This window comes from Gymnodraco acuticeps, unplaced genomic scaffold (assembly GCF_902827175.1).
Source record: "Gymnodraco acuticeps unplaced genomic scaffold, fGymAcu1.1, whole genome shotgun sequence".
Lineage (NCBI taxonomy): Eukaryota > Metazoa > Chordata > Actinopteri > Perciformes > Bathydraconidae > Gymnodraco > Gymnodraco acuticeps.
This window is the reverse complement of record NW_022989913.1, coordinates 746,909-762,198: the sequence shown is the minus strand read 5'-3', so window position 1 is coordinate 762,198 and position 15,290 is coordinate 746,909. Positions and strand designations below refer to the sequence as shown.

Below are 15,290 nucleotides of genomic sequence, written 5' to 3'. Positions count from 1 at the left end.
AGTGTGAAGTACGAGATACTTAACCAGGCGTGAGTATGTCTGGCTTTACTTTATTATTTATTTTTGACTCTTCTTGGCGTCCATACCAGTCTATGGTCCATACACATTGTTGAGGATTGATTGGGCGGAGGGGGTGGGGCCAAATTCTGGTCGAGGAGGGGTGTCGCGAGCAGGACAGCGGTTGCCATGGCAACAGTAGCCTAACGTAACGTCCGTTGATTTAAAAATCCAACAGGTACTGGCCAGCCGTCGACCAGTCGAGTTTATTTTAACAGAGGCTTTATTGGACAGAAATGGTTGTTATTGGTAGTTAAAAAACAGACGCTTGACTTTAAAAGGAAGTATTTTACAGAAGGAAGATGGAGTTGGAGATGACGGAGACTGTTCGCTCGACACCGAGTCGCCACGAGAAAAGTTTGGGGCTCCTCACGATGAAGTTTGTCAGTCTGCTTCAAGAAGCGAAGGATGGCGTCCTGGATTTGAAAGTGGTCAGTGAAACGGAGAGGAGAGCAGGCTCAGGGTGGCTGTTTCTCTGTTGTTTTCGGGGGGACTAACCCGTGTGCCACCTGGGAACAAAGGGCTGTCAGTCACAAACGGGGCCGGTCAGGTGCATTGATTTACTTAACAGGTGGTCTGGCTAGCCGCCATTAGCTCCTTGTTGGTGGGTTCAGTAACACCGACTCACAAGCAGGAACAACTGTTTACATAGGGTGTCTGTGAAGCTAGTTTGGAGTTACATTATTAACGTTTATTAAGATAAACCATCTTAATACTGTCACTTTTTAAGTTAAAGTAGGGCTAGGGGTCTGAATATTATTTATTTCTCGGATGACATATCTAACTTCAAAGAAAACAAACTTGAAATCGGGAGGCAGTCTCATTAAACTATATTTAAATATAGATCCTCTTTTGAATTGAGTCTTAAAGGTGTATTTTGTGCTAATTTTAATTCATTTTTTTTAATACTTTAATGTTTCATTCAGTGGTGTAAAGTAACTAAGTACATTTACTCAAGTACTTGGGTACATGTTTGAGGTACTTGTACTACTTTACTTGAGTATTTTCATTTTATGATACTTTATACTAATACTCCACTACAGTTTGGAAAGAAATCTTGGAATGTTTAATAACTACAATTATTTCACAACATTAGTTACGAGTTACTTTTGCGAGTTTATTATATTAATACAAAAGTTAAATGACCTAATACACCTTGATGTACTATAATGGATGGATATACCTGGCAGTACAGAAAGTCATTAATGCTATCTCATCCTGCTACATTAATGCTTCACTTATTATAAACCCGTGATAATATATGTATTATTCTGCAAAAGGCCACTTTGGATAATGAGTACTTTTACTTTTGGCACTCAAGTATTTTGGTTGCATAACTTTTGTACATTTACTTAAGTAACATTTTGAATGCAGGACTTTTACTTATAACTGAGTATTTACACTGCAGTATTAGTACTTATTACACCACTGCTTAAATCTAGCCTCTGAAGTAGGCATTCTCATTTAAGTACATTTAATATGGATCCTCTTTTAGTATAACCCGAGTGAAATACATCTAATCTAATCAGTGTGAAATGTATTTTGACTGTGACTCTAATGCTAGATTACACCATCGTTGGTGTCACAGACAACAGTTGGACACAAGTCTGAACTGGTTCCAAAACTTTTTGGAACACCTTAAAACAAAACGTTGTTGTTCTCTTTGACTGTACAAATCTGATGCAGCATGTGACATTGGTAAATGTATGTTTGTCGCCTCAAAGAAACCAGTTTATACACTAAACAGTCATTGGAAAGATGATCAGAAGATTAATTGAGGAGGAGAAAAGTTGATCAATAGTTGCAGTTACATATTGTTCTGAAAGTATCCTTCCTAACATCTCTTAAAATGTTCGGTTTTCTCATGGCAGTCTGCTATCAGCTAGAAAACCCTTCCACTAAAACATAAAGTTGTGGATGAATCTTTGCGAGACCCCACTGAAGTATCTTCTTCCACACATCTACTTTCTTACCATCACACAAATAGGTAGTTTTCCCTCCTTCTTGCGCGCCAAAGCTGTGTAATGTTTACACAGCGGGCTCCTCAGACCCTTTCCCTCCTCCTTCCTCCTCTGCTATTGTATAACTGTCCTCTTCTGCCAAGTGGTTTTATTTCTGTTTGTGCAGCTTAATTTGCCAAATCATTCATTTGCCGCCGTTGTTTGAGTCTCTCTCTTTTCACATCAATAAATGTTTACCACCCAGATAGTGGGAGTCCTGTTAAAGCCTGGTAAATGTATCTGTGATGTATCTTGTCAACAATATTAAGCTGCCACTCTGTAAGACTCGTTATTGAGATGTCTGAATTGACAGGCTGCAGACAGCTTGGCAGTGAGACAGAAGAGGAGGATATACGACATTACCAACGTACTGGAAGGAGTCGGGTTGATTGAGAAGAAAAACAAGAACATAATCCAGTGGAGGTTTGAAAAAACTATTTTTTATGTTCAAATCTGTCAAACATTCACTTTCTTACTGATAAGCAATTGCCTTCGAAATGTTTTCATAAATGAATGTTGTCAAAGTGAAACATTTTATTGCACTTCTATGCTACTGTGCATGAAAAGTATCATCTTTCACCTTTAGGCATTACATTGAAACGTGTTTCCGTGTTTTTAGAAAGCAAATCTAATTATAAGATTAGATTAGAATGAGAGGGATGAAACCCTCTTTAATGGTCACACATGCAGAGCACACAGTGACATGTTCTCTGCTTATAACCCATCCTAGTACCAGGAGTCTATACTAGGAGCAGTAGCAATAGCACTTTTTTAGCTATTGCACAGCGCCCGGGGAGCAATGGGAGTGAGGAGGGAAGGGGGGTGTCCGGTGCCTTGCTCAAGGGCACCACGACAGGGCAGGAGGTGAACTGGGACCTCTCCAAGTAGCAGTCCACTCCATATTTAGGTCTGTTCGGGGACTTGAACCAGCGACCCTACGGCTCACAGTCTAAGCCCCTACTGACTGAGCCACTTAAGCCTTAATATATGGAGAAAACCATCACTAATAAAGCCCTCCACCATCTGCCCCCCCCCTACCTCACTGACCTCCTCACCCTCTACCAACCACCCCGGTCCCTCAGATCCACCTCAGCCGGTTTGCTTTCAATCCCCAAGGCCAAACTCCGGAGCTTCGGGGACAGAGCCTTCTCTGTGGCAGCCCCGAAGCTCTGGAACTCACTCCCCCAAGACCTCCGTGAGTCTGAGTCCCTCACCCTGTTCCAGTCCCGCCTCAAAACCCACCTTTTCAACTCTTTATCTATAAAGCCCCCCCCCCTCTTAATCAACTTCCTCCTGACTGCTTTTCTGTTGTGTTTTTTTGTTTTGTTTTGTTTGTTTTTTTGTTTGTTTTGTTTGTATACCCCCCCCTCCCAAATGTAAAGCGTCTTTGGGTCCAGAAAAGCGCTATATAAAATTAATATATTATTATTATTATTATTACTAATATATGACTCGTTGCTGAGCTTGTGCTGTGCTACCACATGATTTCTTCTCTACATCCAGGGGAGAGAACTCAGGCAGCCAAACTCAGGAGGTGTTGGAGCAGTTGAAGGTTTTGAAGGCCCAAATCTCTGAGCTGGAGGCCCAAGAGAAAGAGCTGGACCTCCAGAAGGCATGGCTCGAGGAGAACAACACACATATCAACCACGATCCCATCACCAGCCCATATCCTTTTATGCCATCTGGCAGTTTCTTTGCTTGTACTTGTATATGTATTTACACCAGTTACTTTAAAATGCACCTTACGATTGGACTGAGCATATTAAGTGTAAATTAGACTTTTTCTTTGTGATCTTGAATATGTGTGTCTCTCTGTAGTTCCCTCCTGAGGCCACATTTATTCATTTGAGAGGAAAACACACTTTTACTTGATCTGTTTTACCATAGTTTGCTTTTTAAGAACATTTTATAAACGGAGGATTGTCAATATATTTGCTATTGTCAGTTTCTTGTGAATTCACAGTTAGGCTAATCCTGAGGTGCACAATGCTCACAGTCTTGTTTTTCTAGTTTTATTGTCTCTATTTTCCTCCCATAAGTAATCCTGCTTCTGTTTACTTAACACGTCTCCACTTATAAATTCGTCACGCATGAAGACATCTGCAATGCCTTCAGTCGAGACACTCTTCTTGCTGTAATGGCTCCTGCTGGGACGCAGCTGGAGGTACCTCTGCCAGAAACGGTTGGTAACTTCCTAAAATCTATTTTGTATTGATTAGAATAGATGGGCTGTGTTTGAAAAGTGCTGCCTCCTACATACCCAAATGCTCAGTGTTTACTGCCTGCTAAATGACCGATTAAGCATCACGTTACCAACAGACGTTCCCACTGAAGTCCTCTCGAGCAAGAGAGTCCCGTGACTTCACACAGCCAGTCTGACCAGCTCCAAAGACTAAGCTGATCACATATTGGGAATCTAAACGTTTAGCTCAGATTAACAAACACCCTAGTTTAAATAACTCTCCTTATTTGTAAATAAATGATTTCTGTGGCTACTGAGGGGAAACTGAAGCGCGCAGTGAACACTACACTTCAGTTGTTTTGGCGCATTTGTAAGAAAACGATAGCCCATTTAAACATCCAGTTGGTACATTGGCATTCATTTGGAGATGCTGCCAAAAAGTGAGTTGAAGGATCCTGAAATGCCCGTTGAGTCAAACTCCAACATGATGTATTTGTCTGTTGGTTTGACAATGAAAGAGACCCCTTTCACATCCAAGTAGTCGTGCGATCCCTTGCAGTATATGTTTGAAGGTTGATTATATCTGCTGTAATGAGGACAACGCTCTCCCTCTCCACGCAGGGTCAGAGTGGTCAGAAGAGGTATCAGGTGAACCTGCGCAGCCACTCGGCTCCCATCCAGGTGATGCTCATCAACAGGGATTCAGACTCCTCAATACCGGTGGTCTTCTCCGTGCCGCCCATCGACGACATCTGTCCAATGCCAACTCCCCCCAGCACCCCCGCCACCCTGCAGAGGTTTCCTCTCACCACGTCCAGCTTCTCCTCCTCCAACACCACCTCCTCCTCCTCCTACTGCAGCCAGGGCTCCTTCTGCTCAGACCACCAGATGGTGCTGCCCGACCACGACGAGGCGCTGACGCCCACCTCCACCCCTCCTGACATGCAGATGGGTAAGCAAGCTTATTAAGTTCTTCTACAAAAACAAAAAAAATACCACATGATATGATTTATTTGATGTGTTCAGGGACACAGTTTATACAAACAGTAGCATCAGTCCGGCAGTGGCTCAGTCAGTAGGGGCAAGGCACCGGAACCCCCACTCCCATTGCTCCCTGGGCGCTGCCCACTGCTCCTAGTACTAGACTCCTGGTACTAGAACAAATGTCACTGTGTGCTCTGCATGTGTGACCATTAAAGAGGGTTTCATCCCTCCCTCCCATTCTATCTATCTATTATCTTATAGCAGAAATGACTTGATTTTTAAACCTGCAAAAGTTCCTTTAATACTTTATGTTAAAAAAAATTGCAGAAATATTAGTAAAAGTTCAATGTTTCAGTCCACACATTATGTCTGACATTATCAATACACAGGCCTCACAAGAAAAGAATCTCTTAAACATTGAGTCAACGTTTGATTAAATACCCTGCAATGATAGAAATGCTCTACACTATGAGTCAAATGACGTTAGTTATTATGACCATCCCTAGTTTTGTCAATTATCTTTTTTATTGTATTATATCAGAAAAGGTACCTAAATAAACGACGAGGCGTGTAATAGTTGTGTTGGACGTTGGCATCAAGTCTTCAAGGAGTCAACATTCAAGTCAAATATAGTTGTCTAAATGTACTATCCAAAGAACACCTTAAAAAACTATTATAGTCCAGGAAGCGGTTTTTCCCTGACCTACTAGTTACATTATGTGTGGCCTTTTTCCACATAGAAATCAATCTAGTTGTGATCTGACTGCACCTTGGGAAACAACAGCTGAAAATAGGAAGTGATTACTGGTTTTTACTGTAAGAGTGAACTTTCAACACCCAGTTCTTTCAGCATCATATGCTGCCATCCTTTTTTTAGTGCAACTCTATTACTCAATTAGTAATCATCTCCTTGTTGTTTAACTATGATGGCTTGCACTGAGAGTAATATGTTTTGACTACAATTATGGAGCATTAAATATTGGCCAACACACACATTCTCTGTTTCGCACTCGGAGACGTTCCCCAAATCCAATGACTCAAAGATTTGCATTGCTGAGCAGTAAGAAAACACTTTCATTCATGAAATACGTCATGTGTGCATTTGGTTCATTACAGCTTTAAAAGTCTGCTGATATTTGATGTTGGAGCCAAGATGCGAGAACAAGATCATTCTAGTTCCTATAGTATTTGCTCGGGATGCTCCGATCGCCAATTTCGGGGCCGATCGCCGGGATCAGTATCGGCCGATACCAATCGCCGATCCGATCGAGTGGGCGGGGCCTAAATGTAAGATTTAAACATCACTTTAAATCTTCCATTTAAAGTGATGTTTAAAACTCAGTTAATGGGGCTCATTCACTGGAGCTTCCACACACAACAATCAACTTAATTATTACATTCAAATGATGTACATTATTCAAGTTTACATTCACTTTGGAGAATAACACGGGAGAAATGAGCGGAAGCGCTCTCTTTTCCTCTCTCCCTCTCTCTCCCCCCCCCCCCCCCTCTCTCTCCCTCCTGACAGCCTGTCAGTATCTCATGCAGCTCACTGATCCAGTAATGAGTGACCCGACAGTGAAGAATACATATATTTATAATAACTAGTTTAGCTTGTTCCAGAGGTAGATAAAATAGCTAAGTGTGTTAGGTCTAACTCTTACGGTACGTCCACACAGCAGCTTTTCGAAAATCTTGGAGCTGGGCGTGTCTGAAAGCTTGGGGATTTTTTGCGAGCAACAACCATTCACATGAATCTCCCGCCCCCGACATACAAAGCAAAAAAACCCGGGGATTTTATGCGAGCAATAAATATAAAATCCCCAAACAGGCGAAAACCTACCAGTTTCACCCACTGTCTCTGCCACCTCCCTCCATGCCTGGTTCTTCCGGTTTGTATCCCGTTAATAGTTCTGGTCGTAAAGAACCGGGTGATTTGCTACCGTAATTTCTCGTTTGGAATATGAGGAAATGAACTGCGGTCTGGTTCTCTCTGTGTGTGTGTTTCGCTGCGCTTACCGGTCCGGCGGGCGGAACTGCAGGATTTCTGCCTCAGATACCGTTAAAGAGAAACACTTTGATATGAGGATCAAATGTTACATAGCGCTGCCCAGACTTGAAATGACTCCCACCACAGCTGACTGTAGAAGTGTCTCTGTCCCAGTGTGTCGCGTTCTCTTTAATAATTCTAGGTCCAGATAATTGAGCCCTGTAAAGTTTAATTGTCCACAATAGACTGTAAAGTATAGCTAAGTTTTGCCCCCCGCTGCTCCCTGCAGAGTGTCACGTTCAGTCCGCGGTGATGTTGGGGCAGCAGCAGATGGACCTGGGCTCAGAGTTTCAGTCGGTGCTGGACGTGGGCAGCCTGCTGAAGCTCAGCGCACCCGGAGACCACCTGAAGGACGACAGAGATGGTATGTGACGCTACAAGGGTTATCTCCATATGTACATACAGGCATGAAACTCAGGGTCATTTAATGTTTGCTACACATTTGTTTCAATCAAGGCTTTTAGATTCAAGTTTGCTTTTAATTCTCTTATAGGTGCTGTGGACCTTATTGATGAGCTAATGTCTGCGGAGGGTAAGTACTCAAAACCTTAACTAATGCTATAAATGAAAAACTGTCAATAACATGTCTGCATTAACAGTATATAGACACATGTAATTAACTCAACCAAGAGTCTACAGCTATGCTAGCAGCTCTTTCAGATCGCAGATGAGGTGACGTGCCTTTGTGACGTGCAACAACATTAACCTTTCAGTTGGTCGCTTGTTAGCAGACCCTTCACGCGATGGCAGAGCGAACCGGTACAGGCAGGGCCCATAGTAATAGCCCTATAGTTTAAATCTACTACCCACAAATAAACATATGGACATGGGTTACTATTTTTTTTTTAAATGTATGTGTATTTTTGGAACCTATCCATGTGATTTTATTTTGGAGTTAAATGCATCAATCTGCTGCACTTTGAGGAGAACATTTAGAGACTAGATCTATGGGAACACCTATATGAAACAGAACTGTATACATTTCAATAATCATAAAATCATGGCCATAACCAAAACATACCATTTCCAAAATGAAAAAACACTGAAACGTATTTATTTATTTTTGGTTCATTTATAGTGGTGAGTGTGTCTGTGCTCCTGAATCAGCCTCCTGTCTCCCTCCTCTCCCCCCTGCTCCTCTTTGAGGCAGCAGCAAAGACTAGTTTTAGTTCTCAACAAGTTGTCAAAAGTGTATCTTACCTTTTTTCACCTAGTTAACTTTTTATTTTTTTATTCATGCCTATTTTACTAATCACTCCCCTCTCAAATGGAAATATGTGTTTACATAAATGGTGACCAAACCGTTTGAGACCCACTGAGAACTTAGACTAAGTTAACTATCTAAACACTCAAGAGTCCTTTACCTCGCCTGAGCTGAGGTTAGGACACACAGAGACCAATCAAGGGCTTTGATTTATGATCTGTATGACAGTGGCCATGTCGGCAGGCCCCATCATGTAGACAGCTAGTCACCCTGTGTGAGGCAGGCCACTTAACAGGCCAGGCCATCGGGAAACCCCCCGGTCCTCCCGATGGCCAGTCCGGGACTGAGTACAGGAGGCGTAGAGCGAGGGATCATTGTCCACAAGTTAATCGATCGCAGATGGCGTCGTGGTCGCGGACGAATAAAAAATAAAAATAGGTTGCGAAATATACTTGCCGTTAATATACCTGGGTGGCCCGCCCAAGTAAAGTCTGTGTGGGAAACCCTCAGCTATTCTGCTAGCATAACTTAATGTCCATAGTGTTTATTTTGTTCTCTGTTCATGTTTACAGGATGATTTGTTGTTAACGCTCCTCTCTTCTCACACAGTAATAGACTACAGCTTTAACCTGGACGACAACGAGGGAGTGTGTGACCTTTTTGATGTGCAGATCCTAAATTACTGATGGCCCTCATCTGGACACTTGTACAATCTCAGCAGGCACTTTTTGCCTCTCTCTAAAGAGGCTCTAAAGATGCCTTTCCCCATTTTTGTTATAATTGCACAGCTGATACTTAAACATACCGCTGTTATCTGAAAAAAAACATGCACATCAGACTTGTTACTGTTTGTCTGCCAGGCAACTTGAGTTTGCCACACAACACAGAAGGGCCTGAAATACTCACCAATGAGTCATTATGTGTCCAATTGAATCGTTTCCTAGTTAAAGATCATTCAGAGTAATAGTTGGTGGAAGTGAGCCAGGACAATCTTCAGCCTTACTGCACTTTTGCGTGTATGTATTTTTGTACTTTTCTACATCCAGAAATGTGAAAACCCTCTTTGTTTCAACAATTCAGTATTGGCTTCTTTCTTACATTTGATACAGGGTTTATGATCGAGTTCAGGGCATGTAAGTCACTTTACATGAAAAGCATCATTTGTAAAAGTTAGTTATTTTTGATAAAAGGGCATTTTGTATTTAATAAGTGAATGTTTTGGTTACATTTTGTAACCTTGTTCTCATGTGAAAATGCCAGAAAGATTTATTTTCTAAATTATTGAGACTGCCATTTTAGGCCTCTAAAGTTTTGTTTTTTACATTTTGTATAATTAGTTATATATTTAAATAACTAATGTTTTTTTTATTATTTAATTAAAAGAATATATTCTTGGTTCTAGTTTGTTGAAAATGAAGCTGTTTGACTGCCTTAATTGTGATTCGTGAATTAGCCAGATATCTGATCTGAAATGTCTAATTGTTGAGATGTTAAATATTTTGTATATTTATGGTTTTCTTTGATTACAGAAGTCATGTTTTTGTGACGTATTGTTTTTTATTTGCACATTTATGAAGTTTTTTCAATAAATCTCCATTTACAAAGTTGCTGACAACTAGTGATTATAATTTGATTTGAACATACTGAACCTTCGTTATGCGAGACTGGTTTGTCTGGGAGTATTCAAGGTTTCATGCTATCTGAACGCTTCCTGCAACGCTTCCTTGTTTGGCTGAGTGAAATGGTTAGCACTCGCAGATGGCAAACCTCATGGAAAGCATGTGTGCCAGAGCCTGACCTGCAGCATCACTTGATTTATACCAGCTGGGAAACGGGAAGATGTTTTTTTCTAATCTCATTTTTGGAGAACTTGTGAAACTCTAACACTCAATATGTTGACATTTTGTCTGACGGATTAATGACAAACCACAGGGGACATTTCCAAGTGCTGTGTTAATGTCTGATTCACAGTTTTAATTTGCTCACAAACAATAAGCCCTGCACTTTTATACACTTAGACGTGCAATTCATTTTTATTGACACAAAGTTTATATTGTCCGCTTTAAAACAAATCTGTTAGCACAACAACCTTTGATCCCATCAGCTATAAACATATTGGAACATTTTGTAATATCTGACATCCTTTAGCTGTGGCTTTTCTCTTAACCCTTGTGTTCAAAAGCTGTTAACGTTCATTGTGTTCGCGAGTCGATTTTGACCCATGATTGAGTCCAAACACTCAAAATGACTATCATCCAATATTGTTTGAACTACATCATAACTAACTTCTTTTGCATTTATAACCGTACAATCCTGTAATTTAATGTTATGGCCCAAAACACATTACACCACATATTGCACACGTGCATGTGTGTGTTCAGGTTCAAGTGTTAGTGTACATATTCTTTGAGAAAGGTTGAGTTCCCGTGGGGGGAGGGGAGACCAGGTGCATGTTGCGAACAATTATTGTTACAGTTGATGGAGGGGGAGGGGTGTCTAAAGTCAAAGATGAATCTTGATTGGGCCAAATTTGACCTCGAGTCACCCAAAACAATTCTGCTGGGTCTCCCCAGACCCCAACACCAAATTATACACTTTTTCGACACCTTCAGACTTGGCAAAAATTGTCCAAATCAGTTTTGTAGTGTTTATATAGCTGCTGTGGAGGATATCATGAAGCCTTGTTCCGATTAAAAAAAACTAAAGCGTAGTTATTATATCATTTGAACTAGAAACGGGTCACGGGAGACCCGAACACAACATAAGGGAAAGATAATCCTGATCAATAACAAATGAACATTACCGGCACATTTAAGAGTTTAACCTCCTGGTAATTACCACAGACTCTGTATCTAAAGAGGTATGTGCTTTTACCGGACGCTTAACAAGTCCATTACTCAATGCTTAAATCTGTGCAACCCTCCTTCTCTATGCCTCTTCAAGTCATCTTGCAAGGTTGATCAGTCCGGAAGAGAAACATCTGTAATGAAGTAATAGCAGTTTGCAGCGATTGCGAAGGACGCCCATCTCCTCATAAAGAAGTTACTAGGAGTTGTTTTTCAGTGTGTTGTGCCGTGAAACTAAGACGTACGTGTGCAGTAAATGTGCCTCATATGTTCTGAGGAATTCAGGAAACTAATCTGTGGTTGTCCCGCATGAAGGGAAGTTAAATCCCACTGGACGTAGATTTGGGACAAGGCTCTGCAAGCAGCACCCTGAGTGACATAAAGCTGATATGTGATAGCTTTTCATTTTCAGGAACTACAGCTAAGAAGTACAACTCATGATCAGAAAGGACATTATTAGTTTCTAAGTCATGCCAGTACATCTGGTTCAGGCTGTGCAGATGTTTAAGATCAAGTGTAGAAGGTATGTTTACTTAAGTTGATAACAATTAAAACAATGATGATTTCAAACAAGTTGCCGTTACAAAGTAGTTCTCTGAAACAGCCGAGTTCCAGTTCATTTGTTAAGTGTGTGATGATGAAGAGAAGCGAGTTCGAGTGTTTATCTTTGTTCTGCTTTTTACTGTGAGCGCAGCTAGAAAAACAGTAAATGTGTCTTGTGAAATCCAGGAGGAATGCGTGTTATCTCATCGTTCTGGAGAAAGAAGGAAACAATCAAATTTAAGCTTGTAAGTTATCCTGCAATGAGTGCTTTTTTAAAATTCTGTAAAACTTTTAAATCAAAGTTCAAATGGTACATTTAAAATACTCAAAACATAAAACCAAATCGTTCATCACTCGCATCAGAAAAAACATACAATTATTTGGTTACTTTGCCTAAAGCTAAAATATTGACATAACACCTTCCTTTTGTTGTTGTTGAGGGAATCAAGAGTTAAAACTTCAGTGGAATTTTACATCTTAACGATTTGAACACATGCCTTTCTTCTACTTTACTAAATGAGTGATAAAGACTGATTGTTACCCCATGTTGAATCATATTGAGAATGTGTTTGTCTCTTGAGATGCACTGTGGGAGTTAAATGACATCTCCATCTCTACTTCCTCTAAAGGGTTTTCTCTCCTCCTCTGTCTTCTCTTCTCGCCAAACTTTTTGACCACTTTCCCCATGTGCTGCCTGAAGGAGGAGCCCACGAAGGCGTAGAGGAGGGGGTTGAGGCAGCAGTGAGTGAGGGCCAAGCTCTCCGTCAGCTGAGCCGCCTGATCCAGCACTTTGCTGGTCCCGCAGTGGGTCACCAGGGCGTAGACAGAGTCCATCGCTCGGTAGACCTTCAACACGTTGTAAGGCAGCTGAGTGACCACGAAGACCCCCACCACTGTGAGGAGGACGCGCAGAGCTTTCCACTTCTTGCCTCTGCTCTCCGTGGGAAGGTCTTTCAGTGCCCGGCCCACACTGCAGTAACACACCACCATCACCAGGAGAGGAAGCAGGAAACCCAGCAGCACCTCGGCCATCTCCAGAGCCGCCTTCCCCTCTCGAGCCATGGAGGCAGGGTAGATGGCCAGACAGACGCTCCTGTTGGACGACCATCTCACTTCGGAGAGGATCAAATCAGGAAGTCCGAGTAAAAAAGCTGTCATCCAAACCACAAAACAAATCCTCCAGCTGTGTCTCCTGGAGAATATCCTCTGCAGACGCCCACTGTGCCCTCTGCCCTGCGCCCTGGCCAACGACAAGTATCGGTCCAGGCTGATGCAGGCGAGCAGCATCATGCAGCAGGTGAAGTTGACCGTGTAGCAGGCCGACACCATCTTACAGACGACCTCGCCCAGCTCCCAGCCCCTCGCCGCATCAGCTGCCCAGAAAGGCAGCGTGAAGAGCAGCAGCAGGTCAGCGACGGCCAGGTGGGTCAGGAAGGCATCTGTCATGGTCTTTAGGCGTTTGTGGTAGGCGTAGACCGCCACGACTAAGCCGTTTCCTGCCAGCCCCAACACCAGACACACTGCGTACACGACGGGGAGGAAGAGGGCGGCGAAGGAGCGGACGTCAGCCTTCTCACAGAGGGCCGGGTAGTCGTCGTAGCTGAAGTTGAAGCTGATGTTTTCATGGTAGAAGTAGTCGTCTTCCTCTGAGACATCCATGATAGTCATGATAAAGAGCTGTGAGGGAGGAAAATGCAAACGTTTAGAACCAATCAAAGTGGCAATTAGATCTCAGTTAGATTCTGCAATGTGAGAAATGTAAACGGTTCCTCCCTGTTGCACCTTTACAGATATAAACACTGAGTTTATCCAGCCTCTGGCAGAGAGCAAGGAGAAAAGAGAAAAGAGCAGAGGAATATAAATGATATCCATTTTACAAGTGCTGGTTGTATAAACTATCAAATCCCCCAGTTATACCACTGCTGGGATGAAGAGTTTTATTTTAGATAACTTTAGATTATTTGCAGATTCATATTATTACAAAACAATCAACAAATGCATAATAGTGTGACATTAAAGAATAATATACAATTTCATTGATCGCAAGGGAGAACATTTGTACAATCTACCATCAGATAAATAAATATGCTATTAAAATACACTTTACATGAACCAGGTGGAACATTAAAGTGATATTTACTGCAATATTATTATTATTGCATCAATAGTAAATTCATATTATTCCGCATAATGAGTAGTTTAACTTTTTGTACTTTCAGCATATCTGATCCAAAGAGTTTTTTACAAAGTGAAAGTAATATACTAAAGTAGGCCTTCAGTACTTTTGAATGTATTATTAAAATGTTATAGACTTAAATGGGCTCCACCAACATTAAATGCTGCCTAATGCATCAGTAATAATATTAATGATGTTATTCATAGAAATCTCAAAGGGATACTGCATAATGAGCACTTTTAATACTTTAAGGATACTTTTAGGAACATTTGAATAAATAGTTTTCACATCTATTTACATGTTGGCTAACAATTACTGAAAGAAAGCATGTGCACACAGCATTATAAAGCCGTGATTAAGGAGACAATGACACTTTAGCAGCATATTGTAAACCGAAATGTTAGTGTAAGCTCTAGTGAAGCTTTAAACCGTGATAGAGAAGGATGTAACGTTACATATCAAAATTATACATGTAAGAAATTATAGATAGATACTCACGGTGTCTTTATTCACCCATCTGTCCCGTCTGTGTTCGCCATGCAAGATCTCAGACTACGAGCTCTTCTGCAGAAAACTAGGGTTTGTTTGATTTTCCACCAGCGCAGCACAAGAGGGTGGGAGGCGGCAAGTCACAAAACACAGCGATGTAAAAAACAAACTGTGAGCTGCAACCTCTGCATCACTTTATTTGGTCATATTACTGATGCATTAATGTGTAAAAGTCTTAAGGCTTTATACAGTTTGTTTTGTCAAGTGGTCACAGGATAAATACAAAGGGAGATGAGATGATTGTTGCCATAGTTAATACAAATGTAATGACATTTAGTTTTAGGTAATATAATAAATATAACGTTGCCTCCTAAATAAAGGTGGGGTAGGTAATTCACTTCAGAAAGTTGTTGTTATATTCCATGGAATACTCTTAACATCCCGATAGCAATGAATATATTAGATGCTTTGACAATAAATACATTAAAAAAAATGTCATCTGTGGAAGCCGTGTGCGCTGTTAAAAAGCTACGACCAATCATTTAGCCGGCCCGGCTAAAATAACTGGATGGCCTACCTGCCTGTCAGCCTTCCATCTGTGCCCAAACTTATCTCGTGCCCTCATTGGTCATGCGCACGGTCGTGTGTGTAGAGGAGGGGCTCTGTAAGGAAGTCTGAAGGAAGGGGCCGATTTCTTTCGGCTGCGTAGTGCGTACTTTCAAATTCTAACGCACTCGAACTGGTTTCTCCATTCTTACC

General features: G+C 41.5%; 2 protein-coding genes across 3 annotated transcripts; one reads left to right on the top strand and one right to left on the bottom strand.

Annotated features, from left to right (window-relative positions):
- Positions 1–207: 207 nt before the first annotated feature.
- Positions 208–10,101, top strand: e2f5 (E2F transcription factor 5). Its single transcript, XM_034208705.1, has 8 exons — positions 208–488; positions 2,371–2,480; positions 3,561–3,722; positions 4,131–4,239; positions 4,861–5,191; positions 7,503–7,637; positions 7,767–7,805; positions 9,087–10,101. Exons 1-8 carry the CDS (start codon positions 360–362, stop codon positions 9,161–9,163), a joined length of 1,092 nt encoding a protein of 363 aa, XP_034064596.1. The 5' UTR covers positions 208–359; the 3' UTR covers positions 9,164–10,101.
- Positions 10,102–11,127: 1,026 nt separating this feature from the next.
- On the bottom strand, positions 11,128–14,655 carry ackr4a (atypical chemokine receptor 4a). Of its 2 annotated transcripts, XM_034208695.1 has the most exons (3): positions 14,541–14,655; positions 12,408–13,543; positions 11,128–12,077 (listed from the first exon to the last, which is right to left on the bottom strand). In XM_034208695.1, the coding sequence occupies exon 2, from the start codon at positions 13,532–13,534 to the stop codon at positions 12,419–12,421; it is 1,116 nt and encodes a 371-aa protein (XP_034064586.1). In that variant the 5' UTR covers positions 13,535–13,543; positions 14,541–14,655; the 3' UTR covers positions 11,128–12,077; positions 12,408–12,418. The 2 variants fall into 2 exon arrangements, with proteins under 2 accessions (XP_034064586.1, XP_034064579.1); XM_034208688.1 differs by having other exon boundaries at positions 11,128–13,543.
- Positions 14,656–15,290: the final 635 nt, after the last annotated feature.